Source organism: Mus caroli, chromosome 4 (genome assembly GCF_900094665.2).
Source record: "Mus caroli chromosome 4, CAROLI_EIJ_v1.1, whole genome shotgun sequence".
Lineage (NCBI taxonomy): Eukaryota > Metazoa > Chordata > Mammalia > Rodentia > Muridae > Mus > Mus caroli.
The window spans coordinates 90,643,883-90,658,112 of NC_034573.1; the positions used below are offsets into that span (position 1 = coordinate 90,643,883).

At 42.5% G+C, this 14,230-nt stretch overlaps 1 protein-coding gene across 6 annotated transcripts in view; it reads left to right on the plus strand.

Annotated features, from left to right (window-relative positions):
- Patj (PATJ crumbs cell polarity complex component) overlaps window positions 1-14,230 on the plus strand; it is a 314,627-nt gene that overhangs the window by 123,977 nt on the left and 176,420 nt on the right. For all 6 annotated transcript variants that reach the window (XM_021159452.2, XM_029475856.1, XM_029475854.1 and 3 more), the window contains 4 exons: window positions 359-536; window positions 3,267-3,377; window positions 8,208-8,285; window positions 11,569-11,668. In XM_021159452.2, coding sequence (XP_021015111.1) covers window positions 359-536; window positions 3,267-3,377; window positions 8,208-8,285; window positions 11,569-11,668 — 467 coding nt within the window. The remainder of the gene's footprint in view (window positions 1-358; window positions 537-3,266; window positions 3,378-8,207; window positions 8,286-11,568; window positions 11,669-14,230) is intronic.

The following is a 14,230-nucleotide window of genomic DNA, read 5'->3' on the forward strand; positions in this document are numbered from 1 at the left end:
AAAAGGGTGCTGCCTCAGCGGCTCTGTGGCTCCCGCCTGTCCCAGAAGCTGTCTGCCTCTGTGGTCCTCACTCTAACCTGTACAGACTAAGTTCGGCGGAGTCCCGCAGCCAAGATGGCGCTCCCTGCAGGGCAGGTCACTGTCCTCCGGCTGGAATTTCAACTTTTGAATGTCATGAATTTTGATAATATCTTGTGATTTTAGAGCTAGCCTCATTTACCCACCATCTCTAAAGTGCATTAGGAAATTTTCATAAGACATGAGCCACAGGCTGTGCCACAGACAGAGCACTTACAGCGACAGTGCAGCAGATGGAATTACCTTCTGCGTGACTGTGCTTTCTTTCTCTCTGTTACAGTGTTGAAATTTTTAGAGAACCTAATGTGTCTCTTGGCATCAGCATCGTTGGTGGACAGACAGTTATAAAACGCCTCAAGAATGGAGAGGAGCTCAAGGGGATATTCATCAAACAAGTGTTAGAGGACAGTCCTGCAGGGAAGACCAAGGCGCTGAAAACCGGAGATAAAATTCTTGAGGTGAGTGAGACTGAAACAATGTTTTACTCAAAACATTTGAGTCAGCAAAAGAATCACTTGGGCCAACTTGATGTTTATTCCAATTGCATGGCATTGGTAGTGTCCATTTGTGACCCCTCAGTTGTATCCCATATGCACACTTCGGGAGCTTCTCTAGCTTCTGAAGGGGAGCAAATGAAATGATAAGGCAAGAACCCCAGCTGATTGAAGGCAAGAGACCCAGCTGATTGACGGATTTAGGACAGGTGGACACCTACTTCCCTAGAACCTTTAGCAAGTTCTGGGTTTTGTGCTTGTAGTTTGTCTACAGAAAGGTGACTTTGAAAGGGACAAACCATGGTTCACAAGTTTTCAGTTTTATGAGAGACAGCCTTACTTATTTTTAAGATTTATTCATTACTTATTGTTTCATACATATGTGTGTGTGAGTACTGCATGAATTATGTGTCTCATGTGCATACAGGAGACCGCAGAGGCCAGAAAAAGGCTTTAAATCCTCTGGAACCTTTGAGCTACAGGTGGTTGTGAGCTGCCATGTAGGTGCTAGGAACTGAACCAGGGTCCTTGGCAGGAGCAGCGAATGCTCGTAACTGTTAAGACATCTCTCCAGCTCTGAAGCTAAATTTTAAATGCACATGAAAACAGTAACTGTGCTCAGAGTTCTGAGTGGATATTTGCATTGAGCTTGATGCATGATTCCAGAGTAGATATCTCTAGTTCCATGTAGCCCAGGTTAGCTTTGAACCTGTTTGTAGCTGAGGCTGGCCGTAAACTCCCATTATCCCCACCTTCCCCTCCTGCCAAAACTACAGGTGTCTCTCTCCATGCCCAGTGTACAATGACCAAATGCAAACAGGTCTTTATTTCTCTGGAATATGTGCAAATATTATTTGCCTGGGTTTTGTGCTAAGTCCATTTTTAAATTTGAAAAGAGCGATCAAACTATTTTCAGGATTGACTGAGCTATTTTATGTCCCTACAAGCCATGAGTAAATGATCCAGTTTGTCCACATTATCAATATAGAGACAGTGTTGTCGGTTTGGCATTCTAACAGGTATGTAGTGGCACCGAGTTGTGCTTTCAGTTTGCTGCTCAGTCCTGCCTTAGCTGGTGTGTGTTTCCATGCACTAACCTCTCTGGTGAATTGGCTGAGCATGCATCCTATATGCTTTCAGGTGGCCTGTTGCTTTTTCTTCTATAATTAGGAAGTTGGGGGCCAAAAAGCTAAATCAGGAGTAAGGACTCCTACTTCTGATCCACAGGACCTGATATGTCCCCAGCTACTTTATCAGGCTACACACACTGCTCATGGCTCTAGCTGCAGGGAATACAGTGCCCTCTTGTGATCTCTTAGAATCTCAGCACATATGTGACATGTACATATGTACACATGAATACATCAAATCTTTAAGTAAATAAAATGATTTTCCCCTAGCTGCTCGTTGTTGCAGGCTCACAGTGGGCCTGGGAGTTCCCTTTTGCTCTGCGTTGAGTCGGGTGTAATGAGTCATGTGTTTCTGCTTCCTGGGACTCTTGCTCTAAGGTGTTTATTGATCGTTTTTACTCAAAGTCAGTGATGAGTTCTGTCTGTATCTTGTAAACAGATGCCTTTAAGCAGTGATGAGAGAGATTTAGATACATGAGAAGAAAGAACTCTTTTGAGAAGTTAGAGTTTACTTGACTCTAGCTGCATATGTATCAAAAGATGGCCTAGTCAGCCGTCACTGGAAAGAGAGGCCCATTGGACACGCAAACTTTATATGCCCCAGTACAGGGGAACCCCAGGGCCAAAAAATGGGAATGGGTGGGTAAGGGATTGGGGGGGAGGGTATGGGGGACTTTTGGGATAGCATTGGAAATGTAATTGAGGAAAATACGTAATAATAAAAAAAAAAGAAGTTAGAGTTTGTTTCTCAGAAGGATGTCTTTGCCATGTGAACAGTAGAGTTCCTGCATTTACATTCCAAAGCTGAGAAGAACTAGATTTGCTGTCACAGTGTGTCAGGGTTCCATTTGTCTCATCAACCATTCCCATCTTGCAGTAAGGAGCACCAGCGTTCATCCTTCAGTCCTGATCTTCATCCCCTTGAAGCCATGCACTCACTGCCCCACTGACTAAAACCCACCCTAACAGTTAAGGCGTTGCTCTGTTTGGGATTTAAAACCTTGTGCTTTTAGAGACTGTGGCTTTGCTACTAAGTTAGGCTCTCTGAGCTTCCAGATAGGGAACCCTTTATCTGAAAGTTACAAGCACTTTAATAAAAGAACTCGTGTATGTTTGGACACTCCTTCGGTTGGCACAAATTGTAAAATCGTTTCTCAATTATGGTAGTAGGTTAAGTAACTCAGTTTACTGGAGACCGGAAAGGCCCAGAGAGGCTCCTCCTCCCTGTCTGAGGCATGCTTGTGTTACATGGAGCCGAGTGCTGTTGCACAGAGACCTTGGGGTGGAGGGAGCCTCACCAGCTTCTGGGTTAGGGTCGTTATATGAGAGTGGACTGGTGTGATGTAACTGTCCTCCTGGCTGTCCCTCCCCAGCTGGAAGCATGTTAACCACGCTGTCCCTGAAACAGAGGAACGTTTCATACATAGCTGCTCTCATTCCCTGGCTGCCGTCTAATGCATTAGCTCCTGGCTTTTCTCACACATAGGATGATGCACATGAACCTGAACTAGCTCTGTCCACAATTTGGTGCCTTTCTAATCGGAACGCTGCTTGTGTGGTTTAGGTGTCTGGTGTAGACCTGCAGAACGCCTCGCATGCAGAAGCCGTGGAGGCAATCAAGAGTGCGGGAAACCCTGTGGTGTTCGTGGTACAGAGCCTGTCATCCACTCCAAGGGTAAGTTCTACATCTTACTTCAACACGAGTGCTCTGTTCACCTCGGCTAACCGTGTCTCCCAGTCTTCCCACGTTTTCACTGTTGCTTGGTTTTACTTGTAGAACATATTAATTAGCTCCGTACAGATTTAGCCTTTCCCATCAATCTCTGTTTTCTTCAGCCCAATTTTGATATGCTGACCAAAATTGAGTCATGACCCTGTACATTGGTCTGAGAATCACAGTGTCCTGTCTCTGTTTCCTCCCTGCCTGCTATTACTTCTGCTAACATGGTGACACATTTCTTCACTTTTCTCAGTCAGTTACTTCAAAGCTTAAAAAGGTGAGGAATAAAAGCCTTGTGGAGAAGCCGGCGGGTCTTGGGCATGTTTGAATCGTGTAAATACAGATATATTGTCAGTGTGATTCTGTTGTGCGGTAGGTTGTGTGTATCTCAGTAGCCTTAAACCCTAGAAATGGAAGTAATATGTACTTCTGCACAGTAGAACTGCATAATCAACAGGATTCCTTGTGCCTCAGGACTGCAATGTAGTCAGTCCTTCAGGGAATACAGGAGATAACACTCATGTGGAAAACAACAAGTGGGTCACAGGATGCCCCAGCACTGCAGCTCTGATGCTGGGCTTTGCATGCAGGAGAGCACTTTCTGCATGCTGGGCTGCAGCCATGGCCACAGTGGGCAGCTCTGAGGCTTCGCCATGCTCCACTACTGTGCCTTTCCTTCCTCACCCGAGCAAGACTGAGAGAGTGAACTGCATAGCATCCTCTCAGACTCATGATTTGAGATTCAGTTAGGCCCTTTGGGGTCCACCTTTTAACTGTATTTTATAATATGGAGAGTGTGCGTGTGGCTTTGCTTTTATTTCTAGAACTGCATTCAGTAGGAAATTTACCTAGACTGTTGTGTGCCAAATAGCACTTCCAAAGAAACAACTGTGAGAGAAAATGAGTCCACAGGATATACATACGCTCTGCCACCAGCCTTACGTGCCCTGTTGAAAATAGTTAGAACATTTGATTGTGTTATAGATTCACCTAAAAGTATTGAGCCTCTAGTAGCTTTTACTAGTGAGCTGAGTTACAAGGCTTTTCATGGATGACATAAACGCAGCTGTAAAAGCAGGAGCACCTCCTCAGCATCCTCCCAGGCTGATGCTCGCATCACTTGGTCCAAGGAGTAAAGCATGCTGCCAGACTCCAGCCTCTGGCCTGCAGCCACGGGATGTGCTGACCATTGGTGTTAGTCACCAGGCTTACTTGTTCCATTTTTAACCTGGTTTAGCACAGAATACCTCCCAAGCCAATGGCAAATCAAGTTTCATGCCTTTGCTAAAGGGGTTTGGATTAATTACTTGTCCCACAAGTCCTCGGGGCAGATGCAGACGGTGCCTTCATGTTTCTTTCTCTAGTTTGCAGTAGTAGCCATAGAACACTGGGCTTCATGCATGACAGGCACTGTACCCCTGAGCTGCACCCCTCCCCTTCCAAATTTAATTGTATTAAAGTAATTCCCAGTGACCCTTCATCCTTGTCCAGACTGGGTTCCAGTTCCTGATCCTCTTTCCTCCCAAGTAGCTACAACTGCAAGTGTGAGCCACCTTGCCCAGCCATCTTAAACATTTAGGCCAGTTTACATTAAATTTTAAACTTTCTTCAAAACCCTGAAAGAAGTTCTAATCTACTGTTGTGCCCCTCCAGCTATTCATTTGCCAGCAGAGCCTATGGTTCATACTGCATTTCTCTTCAAAAAGTTTCTATGCCAAGGTCTTTTTTTTTTTTTTTTTTTTTTTTTGGTTTTTTTGAGACAGGGTTTCTTTGTGTAGCCCTGGCTGTCCTGGAACTCACTTTGTAGACCAGGCTGACCTCGAACTCATAAATCCACCTGCCTCTGCCTCCCGAGTGCTGGGATTAAAGGCATGCACTACCACGCCCGGCTCATTTATTTATATATGAGCTGCTTCCAGTAAAAACAAAACCCTTTCGAAAGGTACCCATCTCCTCAGCTATCCCTTAAGCATCAGTAAGAATTAAAATTGAACAACATTTTTCTCTCAGCACTTAGTGAATACAGCTATGTACTAGACCTATTTAATACCCTGCACCCTCAACCCTACCCCCACCTACCACCTTGTACTCCTGCAGCTCCTTAATGTAAGTTGAGTAAGGCAGAAGGACAGAGCACAGTGCTCATAAGAGAAGCTCTGACTGTACGGTAAGAAGTTTTCGCTGGAGCTGGAAAGATGGCTCATCTTTAGAGCATTCGCTGGTCTTGCAGAGGACCCTAGTTTGGTTCCTAGTAACCATGTTGACTGCTCCAGGGGATATGACATCCTCTTCCAGCCTTGAAGGGTACACATATGTGCATACACAGGCAGGCGTGCACGCGCACACGTGCACACATACACATACACACACACACAAGTAAGTCTTTTGAAGAACTTAGTAAGTTGTTTTACAGAAGTAAAACATTTCTGAGACCTTACTAATTTTGAATTAGTTTATTTAACATAGTAAAAGTGATTGAAATTTCATCTTAAATTGCATGTAGTTCGAAATGTTTTTCATATTCTCTAGTCAGGCTGTTCCTTTAATTTTCTGTAAAGGGTTTTTTTCCTACCTTCATGTCAGCCATCAGATTTTATGCCATAATTATTTGTGTTAGCAATTTGAAGTATCTCAAAACAATTACTAGTAGTTATTCAGTCTCCAGGACTAGAAAAAACATGACTGTAAATACTCCATTTTCCTAAGATGTTTCATAGATAACATTACAAAGAGACATTATTTGGCAAGTAGCAGCCACAAGCCAGAAGCAACTACAGCAGAGGGAGAGGCAGGGGGACAAGCCAACTCCTGGGCATACCTTTAGCTGAACATGATAGCTCACCAACACACTGAAGGCCAGCCTGGACTACATGGAGTCCAGGGAACCCTAGAGTAATGAGTGAGTTCCTGAATTTCTGTCTCAAAAGGCCATAAACCAAACAAAACTTAAAATCTGTGCTATTAGCATCAATAAGAATTAGAATTGTTTTTATAAATTTAATGGGGCTGGGGAGATGGCTCAGTGGTTAAGAGCACTGGCTGGTCTTGGAGAGGACCCAGGTTCAGCTGCCTGTTAACTGTGATTCCAGGGGATCTGATGATGACCTCTTCTGACCTCCATAGGAAGTAGGCACACATATAGGGAACAAATCTACATGCAGGCAAAACACCCATACAACATAAATAAATAAATAAATAAATAAATAAATAAATATTAAAATTATGAACTGAACTTCATCCATTTATAAGTACTTACTGAATGCAACTAGGTATCAGACCCTGTCTATGTACCACAGAAATTACAAAAAACAAAACAAAACAAAACAAAATAAAACAGAAAAATCACTCAATTCCTTCTTTCATTTAGATAGAAGAAATAAATTTATAATTTATCCTTCTGCTAACAGTAATAGTGAGATAATTAACAAGTCTATGAAATCTGCTAAATAACAGATTTCAGCTGGGAGTTTATACTTCAGTGGGGTTTGGTTTGTTGCTATGTATTGTAATGCTGAATTCTATACCCGAAGGTCTAGGCCTACTAGTGACTTCTCACACTTACAAGCTTTGGTTGTGCAAATCTTGTTCCTTGTTTTAAAACTATTGGTTAAATAAAATTGACTACAGCCCATTCCTGGAGGGATTAGAGGTAGGTAGGTTTGAAGTGACCTGGTTGGAGGAGTAGAGATGCGGGGGGTAGGAGGTGGGAGGAGAAGGAGGAAGCCACCTTGAGGGTCACTTGGCCAGGAGAAACAGCAACTATCTGGGGTACACTGCTGGGGAGGCAGCCAGGCTGCCTTTAGAAGAGTAGATTAGGGGTGACCCCTCAGTAATTGTCAAACCAAATAGCCATAGTCTGAGTCTCTTCTTTTTTTTTTTTTTTTTTGTAAGCTTGTCCGTCAGTGGTAAGCTTATATTGTTTGTACTGCAAAGTTTAAATGAATGAGGGTTCCTGTATTCTAGCATTTAACTGATTACCCCTGAACTTCCTTTACAGATGAGATATTTAAGTGACAGTAGTCTAACTTCATAGTGCTGTCTGTCTTTACCTTACACACAAATCTTTAATTTCTTTGTTCCTGTGGCATACATGATTTTATAATGCATATCTTCTTTACGTACTTTTTCTTATTGCCTGGAATTGAGTTTCTCATATATTTATTTACCTTGAGATGAAGCCATTAGGTCATTAAGTCTTTACTATCTAAAACCACAGAAATAAATGCTGCAGCCTGCTCAGTGCCAAACCTGGCACAAGCAGAGGCTCAGACAAATGGACAGAAAGGAATGTAGTAAATTGCAGTGCAGGGCACCCTGAGAAGATGATGAGTTTGAGGCTGGCCCAAACTACATAGCAACAACTAGACCTACCTGAGCCACAGAGTGAGAAAAGTCACCTACACCACACTAACAAAAAATCAGGAAGGTGTTAGAGGGATGGGTCTCCTCCCTTCCTCCCTCTGTCCCTAGACATGGTCTTAGTATGTAGCTCTAGTTGGCCTGGACCTTGCTGTGTAGACCAGGCTGACCTCAAACTCACTTACTTCCTCCTGCCTCCACCTTTGGAGAACTGGATTAAAGGCATTTACCACCTTTTGTTTTCTTTTGAGACACTATGTCACCCAAGCTGGCCTTGAGCTCACTGTGTAGTCCAGGCTTCTGATTCTCCTGCCTCATTCTCACTAGGGCTATGATTGTGGGTGAACGCCATTGCCTAAGAGTTTAGAAAAAGACTTTTGGACATTACTCATTTGTCTTTCTTCCCCCTCCCTTTCTTTGGTGTAGGTCATCCCAACTGTGAATAACAAAGGCAAAACACCTGCCACTAACCAGGATCAAAACACTCAAGAAAGGAAAGCTAAGGTAAGCCAAGCCTTGCCAGCCTCTGGGGGAGGCTTTGTTTTCTGTTTACACAGCTAAGTAGTGGGTGAGAGTGATGAGGTGGCCCGTGGGTTTCCACGGGGTGTGAGCTTGGTTCTTGACAGGATGAGGCATGAGCCAAATGAAGGTGACCTGTGAAGCACAGTCATCCAAGGACATCTGCAGCTCTCTTTCTGGTTGGCTCTGCTGGCTGGTCGGCTGGCCACGCCCAGAGCATGCTGCTCATAGCTGGAAGTTTTCCTATATACGTTGCTTTTCCCCTAGAAGATCCACATCAAAATTTACCTCTACAGGGAAAAAATTGTTTTCATCATCAGTCAGAAGTAATCACCCACTTTGCTTCCCTGCATCTGTTTTCATAGAATTTATTGACCTAAAAATTTCTTAAGATATTGTATTTGGTAGAATGCTTCTTCATTGTTTACCAAATCAAAGAAATTGGCTTATCATTTTAAAACAGAATCTATAGTACAAGCCTGTGCTGGCTGGAGTTGTAGTGGGAGGTTGACTTCTGAGCCGGTTCTTCATCAGCCCATCTATCCCAGCATGCTCTGCTTCGTAGTTACTGATGCCTGGTACTCCTTGTTGTGTTCTGGTGGAGTGGGGTTTTGTATTTTCTTATTTCTTCCTCTAAAGGCTTGCACAGTTGTGTCCATTTATTTCTATGTAAGTTTAGAATCAACTTGTCAGTTTCCACACATTACTTTCACGAAGCTGGGGGTTGCTTTGGGATGATAGCACGTCATTCTGAAGTTGCAACCTTTTAGTTGACTAGCATGTTTTTCTCTTTATGAAATTGTTTCTGTTCATAATTCAGAAAAGTATAAACCTTTGATTTGCTCCCAGACATGCTACATTTTTCTAGTGGTACTTTCTAACTTACTTCAGTTATACTAGACTGCTGTTTGTATGGTATTACTGTTTTGGTGTCTGTTGAGAGAACTGCCAAGGCACTTCGGTCGTGAGAATCTTGATTCTTGCTTTGTTTTGTTCTTTGTTTGCTTGTTGGCTCGTATTTCTTGGAGAGCATCTTGTGCAGTCCAGGCTGTCTGTGAACTTCCTGTCCAGCACACCTGTCTCTGACTTAGGGTTCTCAGGGATAGAGAGGATGAAGAGCAACTGCAGGAGACCTGCACTCAGGCCCTAGCTTCCATGTCTGACAGCTCACAACTGCCTGTAGCTGCGTATCTGAGGCATCTCTGTTTAGTGAGTTCTGGAAGATGGGTCCTGCTTGAGCATCTCATTGGGATTTCTAAAACTGTCTGTACATATTTTAGGAAAAAATAATAAAAATGGTATTCATAAAACCATGCAAAATGTGCAAATGCCAAGTATTTATGAAACTCACTATCGAGGGCGACAAGAGATGGTGAGCATGCTTCAAGGAACAGAGAATCATGTTCCAGTTTAGACAGAAAATTAGTCATGCCTTCCAGGACAAGAAAGCTGTAACATTGCTGTTACAAGACAGACAATTTCCCACTCTCCCCCACACAATCCGTATGCACTGCTATCAAGTGACAACCATGATCAGTAGCTAAGGTGGCACATGCTTGAAACCCTAGAACTTGGGAGATGAAATTTAGGGTCATCCTTGGCTACATATAAAATTAGAGGCCAGCCCGAGCTAGACTGTATATCTAAAAAAGCAAATAAAAAGAATTGCTTACATCACAGTCATTTTGTAAAATTTTGTCTTTCAAGCGGCAGCATAATTAAAATCAGTTATTAGACACCCAGCAAATGTACAGGAAGGTCACCATGTGCTTGGGATGAAGTTGAAGCTGCCACTCAGTGTGACTTGTGTCTGTGGAGCTACCATCTCCTGACCTATTTCATCATTGGGAGCTCCAACCTTCTCCATCACTGGACGGCTTGCCTGTGTGCACACCCTTCTTTAATGTGCAGCAGGACAGTGCCCCAGGGGATTGGCATGATACACACTTAATTCCAGAGTTAAGCAGAAAGATGGCGGGTCCCCGGTCAGCCTGGATTAAGACATACTTATTTTGTGTTCTTCTCTCAAGAGTGCTGACAGAATATAATTGAATTAGCTGGAATTCTTAGCTCTCAGTAGGACTTTCAGCCCCTGACTTCATTTGAACAATCGTGTTTGACATTGAATGGCTTGGACCTGAGAAAAGAAGGGGCTATTGGGGGGATGCGTGTCATGGGATTTTTTTTTCTTTCTTTCACTCACCTGTTTCACTTAAAGAATACAGCTGTCCCTTCTCGGTTGCTTCTTAGTGACTGTTTCTACACTTGACTTCACCACACTTGTGTTTTGATACTTTGTATTTCCCACACATAGAGTCATTGATTTCATTAGACATCATACTCAAGATGTGGGTATGCTTGCCTTTACGGCTCCCAGAGAGTGCCTTCTCTTCCCGAGGAATTCACTGCATGACTCGTCTGTAATGGGCCAGTATCCACTCAGCAGAGATAAATCTGACATTAGTGGCTTTGTCAGATAAAGCATAATTGAACTCACTTTACTGAAGTCCTGTAGGAAGACAAATCCCAGTCTAGTCATGTGGGTGTTTGTGAAGGGTTGGAACACCTCGGCTCCTACCTGCAGCAGCTGGCCTCTCTGTAAAGTTTGCCATGTTTCAGTTGTTCCTTCATTCAAGAATGTATCTTCATTCTGTGAAGGTAATTTAACAATGGAATTTTGTTCACTCTAATTATCTATAAGAGTTACATACTATGATTCAAACTATGTTATTTGCTATATAAATTCAGAGCATCTTTATGCAGAAATAATTATTCATTATAACCACTTCCCTTTTAACATTAAATGTGTATGACTATCTACAAACTATAGAAAAGCACTTTGCCACCTAGAAAATCTGGTATCTCAGATTTTATAAAAGAATCTCTAATTCTTAGAATAAAAACCACCTGAATAATTGTAAAGTTGATACGTGGGGTTATTGTTACCTTTATGCTTATTTTGAGAATCCTTGATGCAAAGGGCTGAGTTTCATGGTAGAGGGAGAATGTCCATGGCTTCCTTTCTTCTGGGAAGGGCTGTGCCCTTCAAAGCTGTGCTTTTGAATTCTTCTTTGCTGCATTGTTGTATTAATGTAAAATTACTTTTATAAAATAATAAGTGCTGGTGGAAATAAATTATATTTATTTTATACTATTCTTGTTATCGTCAAAGACACCTGCATCCAGACTATTTTCAGATTACCCTTTCTTGTCATTGAGAGGATTGTACACAAACAATGAACCACCTTTTTGACTTTTGTACCTTCAGAGGCACGGAACAGCTCCACCTCCAATGAAGCTGCCCCCGCCTTACAGAGCTCCATCTGCAGACATGGAGGAACGTGAAGAAGACTGTGCGCTGACCGACAGTGAGTTCCTTTGCATTATCTAGGGTAGATGCAGAGTTTATTAAATTATGCCGCCTCGACTATTGTGAATCACAAGTATAGGGCCACGTCTTCAAAAATGTGCATGAGCATGTGTTAAAAATAAAGTATTTTATCTTCGAAACTCCTGTGGCTTTTATTTCCTAAGCTTTTCTTTTTGAAGTTAGCAAAGGGCACTTAAGAAAGCTATGTTATATGATGCTTCAATTTTACTAATTGCCTTTGAAACAAAAGTGCTGAGCCCTGAGTATTGGGTTTTAACCCTAAGCATCTGAGTTGGGCATGGGTGGCAGTTCTGGATGCTTACCCTTGAAGGAATGCTGACAGCACAGGGAGTCACCTTGTCTTACAGAGGCGTTGGGAACTTGTTTCGTGATTTTATTTTGCAGTAGTTGAATCAGCTGTACCTTTGGGTAGAGGTTTACTAGAGGCTGTATTTTAGGAAGTCACATTTCCCTTTGCTTGTAGAGTGTGTACAGCTAAGCCTGGTTGCTATCTATGCAGTCTCTTCTGTGGGATATGGAAGTGGTTTGAAAAGTAACTAGTAACAGTGCCGTGCAGTTTGTACAAAATGCTGTCACATGAGCATTTTCAAGGATGAGTTTTGTGTCCTTTGATATGTATATGCATGTTACATCTTTCTTAAGATATTTTTCTTACTTCAATATAGGAAAGTATTTTGATGTAAAAATTGAGAGGTGAAAGCAGGCTGTAGCACTTGTTAGCATATGACCTTCAGTGTGGCCTCTTCTCTAAGAGTGGTCAGTCAATACTTCATGTGCTGATAGTGAGGCCTAGATGAAGGAAGAAATTTCAACAAGCCACATAGTGCATCTCTAAAAGGCTTTGCTATTCCTCTTGCTAGTTATGATTACTAAGTTTACTTTGTTATTTTTATAAGTAGAATAAGTAGAAATGAAATATAAAAAACTGAGTGTCAAATTGGAAGTTTGGTGTGTACTTGTGTCTCTATAGAGCCCTTTGTCTTGCTTTGTTTTCAGTAGTTAAAAAGCTTGATTGAGTGCAGTCTGCTGTGTAGAAATGTTATCAAGCTGTGAAATGAAGAAACAGCTCCTTTTTCCTTGGTGCAGTTACCAGCATAGGTGGGGACACAGAGCTGCAGTGACAGATCAGGCTCCTCTTGTGGAGAGCCACTGGTGCAGGTACTGATGGGTGAGCTCACGTTTGTTCCCATACAGATGCTAACACTCTGCTTACCATGCTCACTTTGCTTATCAACAAGGGACTGGATATCCTACAGTGCTCTGCTTCATATGAGCAGAGAAACTGGAGCTCAGAGACGTTAACCAGTGTGTCCGATATCATACAGCTAATAAATAGTAGGAATGGGGTTTGCACACCGGCACTGTGAAGAGCCTCGCTGCTGCCTAAAATGCCTACTGTCCAGACAAAGGTACAAAGTGGTGTGGACTTCTCTCTCACCACACTCCCATGCTGTAAGATATGAGGGACAGCATCCTCTTCCCCAAGTCATGTTTGCCACACACCCACAGGCACACAGCGGTGAGAACAAGAGACACTGATTTACATTAAGTGTCGAGAGACTTGTCATTTCTCTTTACTACAGAAACTTCTATTTCATGGTTTCTCCAGCAAATCCATTTCTCTCTCTTCTCTCCATTCCTTTGTCTGTGATGTTTGTCACTCTCAGTGTTTACACCTCTCCCATCTTATGCACCACTGATTGCTCTGTTGATCTCCAGAAGTGCTGAATAGTTCACACAGAATATCTGCAACCTAAGCCTCTGGCCTTCTGTGCTCTCTGTAGAATAGATCTCATAGGTTTTCTTTGTTCTGTAACTCTTACTAATTTAATTTAATATATGGCTCATCTCCCTAAACTAAAAGTCAATCACGTTACTGTTTATCTCATTCTTACTGTCCCAGTAAAATATATTTCCCTTATGAAATATATTCGATAACTTTGCCCAGGTCTGTAGCTGCAAGTATGTGTCTTCAGTTCACCTGATAGCAGTGCTGATTTATACGAAAGTTAACAGACGTGACACACACAAGGCTGCAAAGCCCACTAAATGGCTTTATTGGTTGGTTAGTTCTGGACTTCATGGAGGTAAGGTTTATTGAATAGATGCTAAAGTGGGTGAATGCTGTTGAGATGTATTGGGAAAGTGGCAGGGAATGTTCTTCTCGTTGGCTGATATTCTAATGAAGGAGAGATATGACAAGTAATCAGCTCATTTGATAATAATTAGCACGGAGTAGAGTACAGTGGGAGTAAAAATTAAATAGAAAATAAGATACTAAAGGTAGTATGAGAAAAACCAGTGCATTGTGTAAGACCATGTTAAGTAGAATGGTTCAGAGCCTAAGATAGGATCCTTGGGACAAGCATCTAGGCATGCGTGGCTCATGCAGTCTTCAGATAGTTGAAAAACACTGAGACCGTGCCATGTAGCAACATCTTAACTGTGTGAGTCAGCTGTTCATCCCTCTGAGAAAATGCTTGGGAAAGTCAACTTTTAAGAGGAAATGGGTTTTTTTCACTTAGCTTTAAAGGTCTGC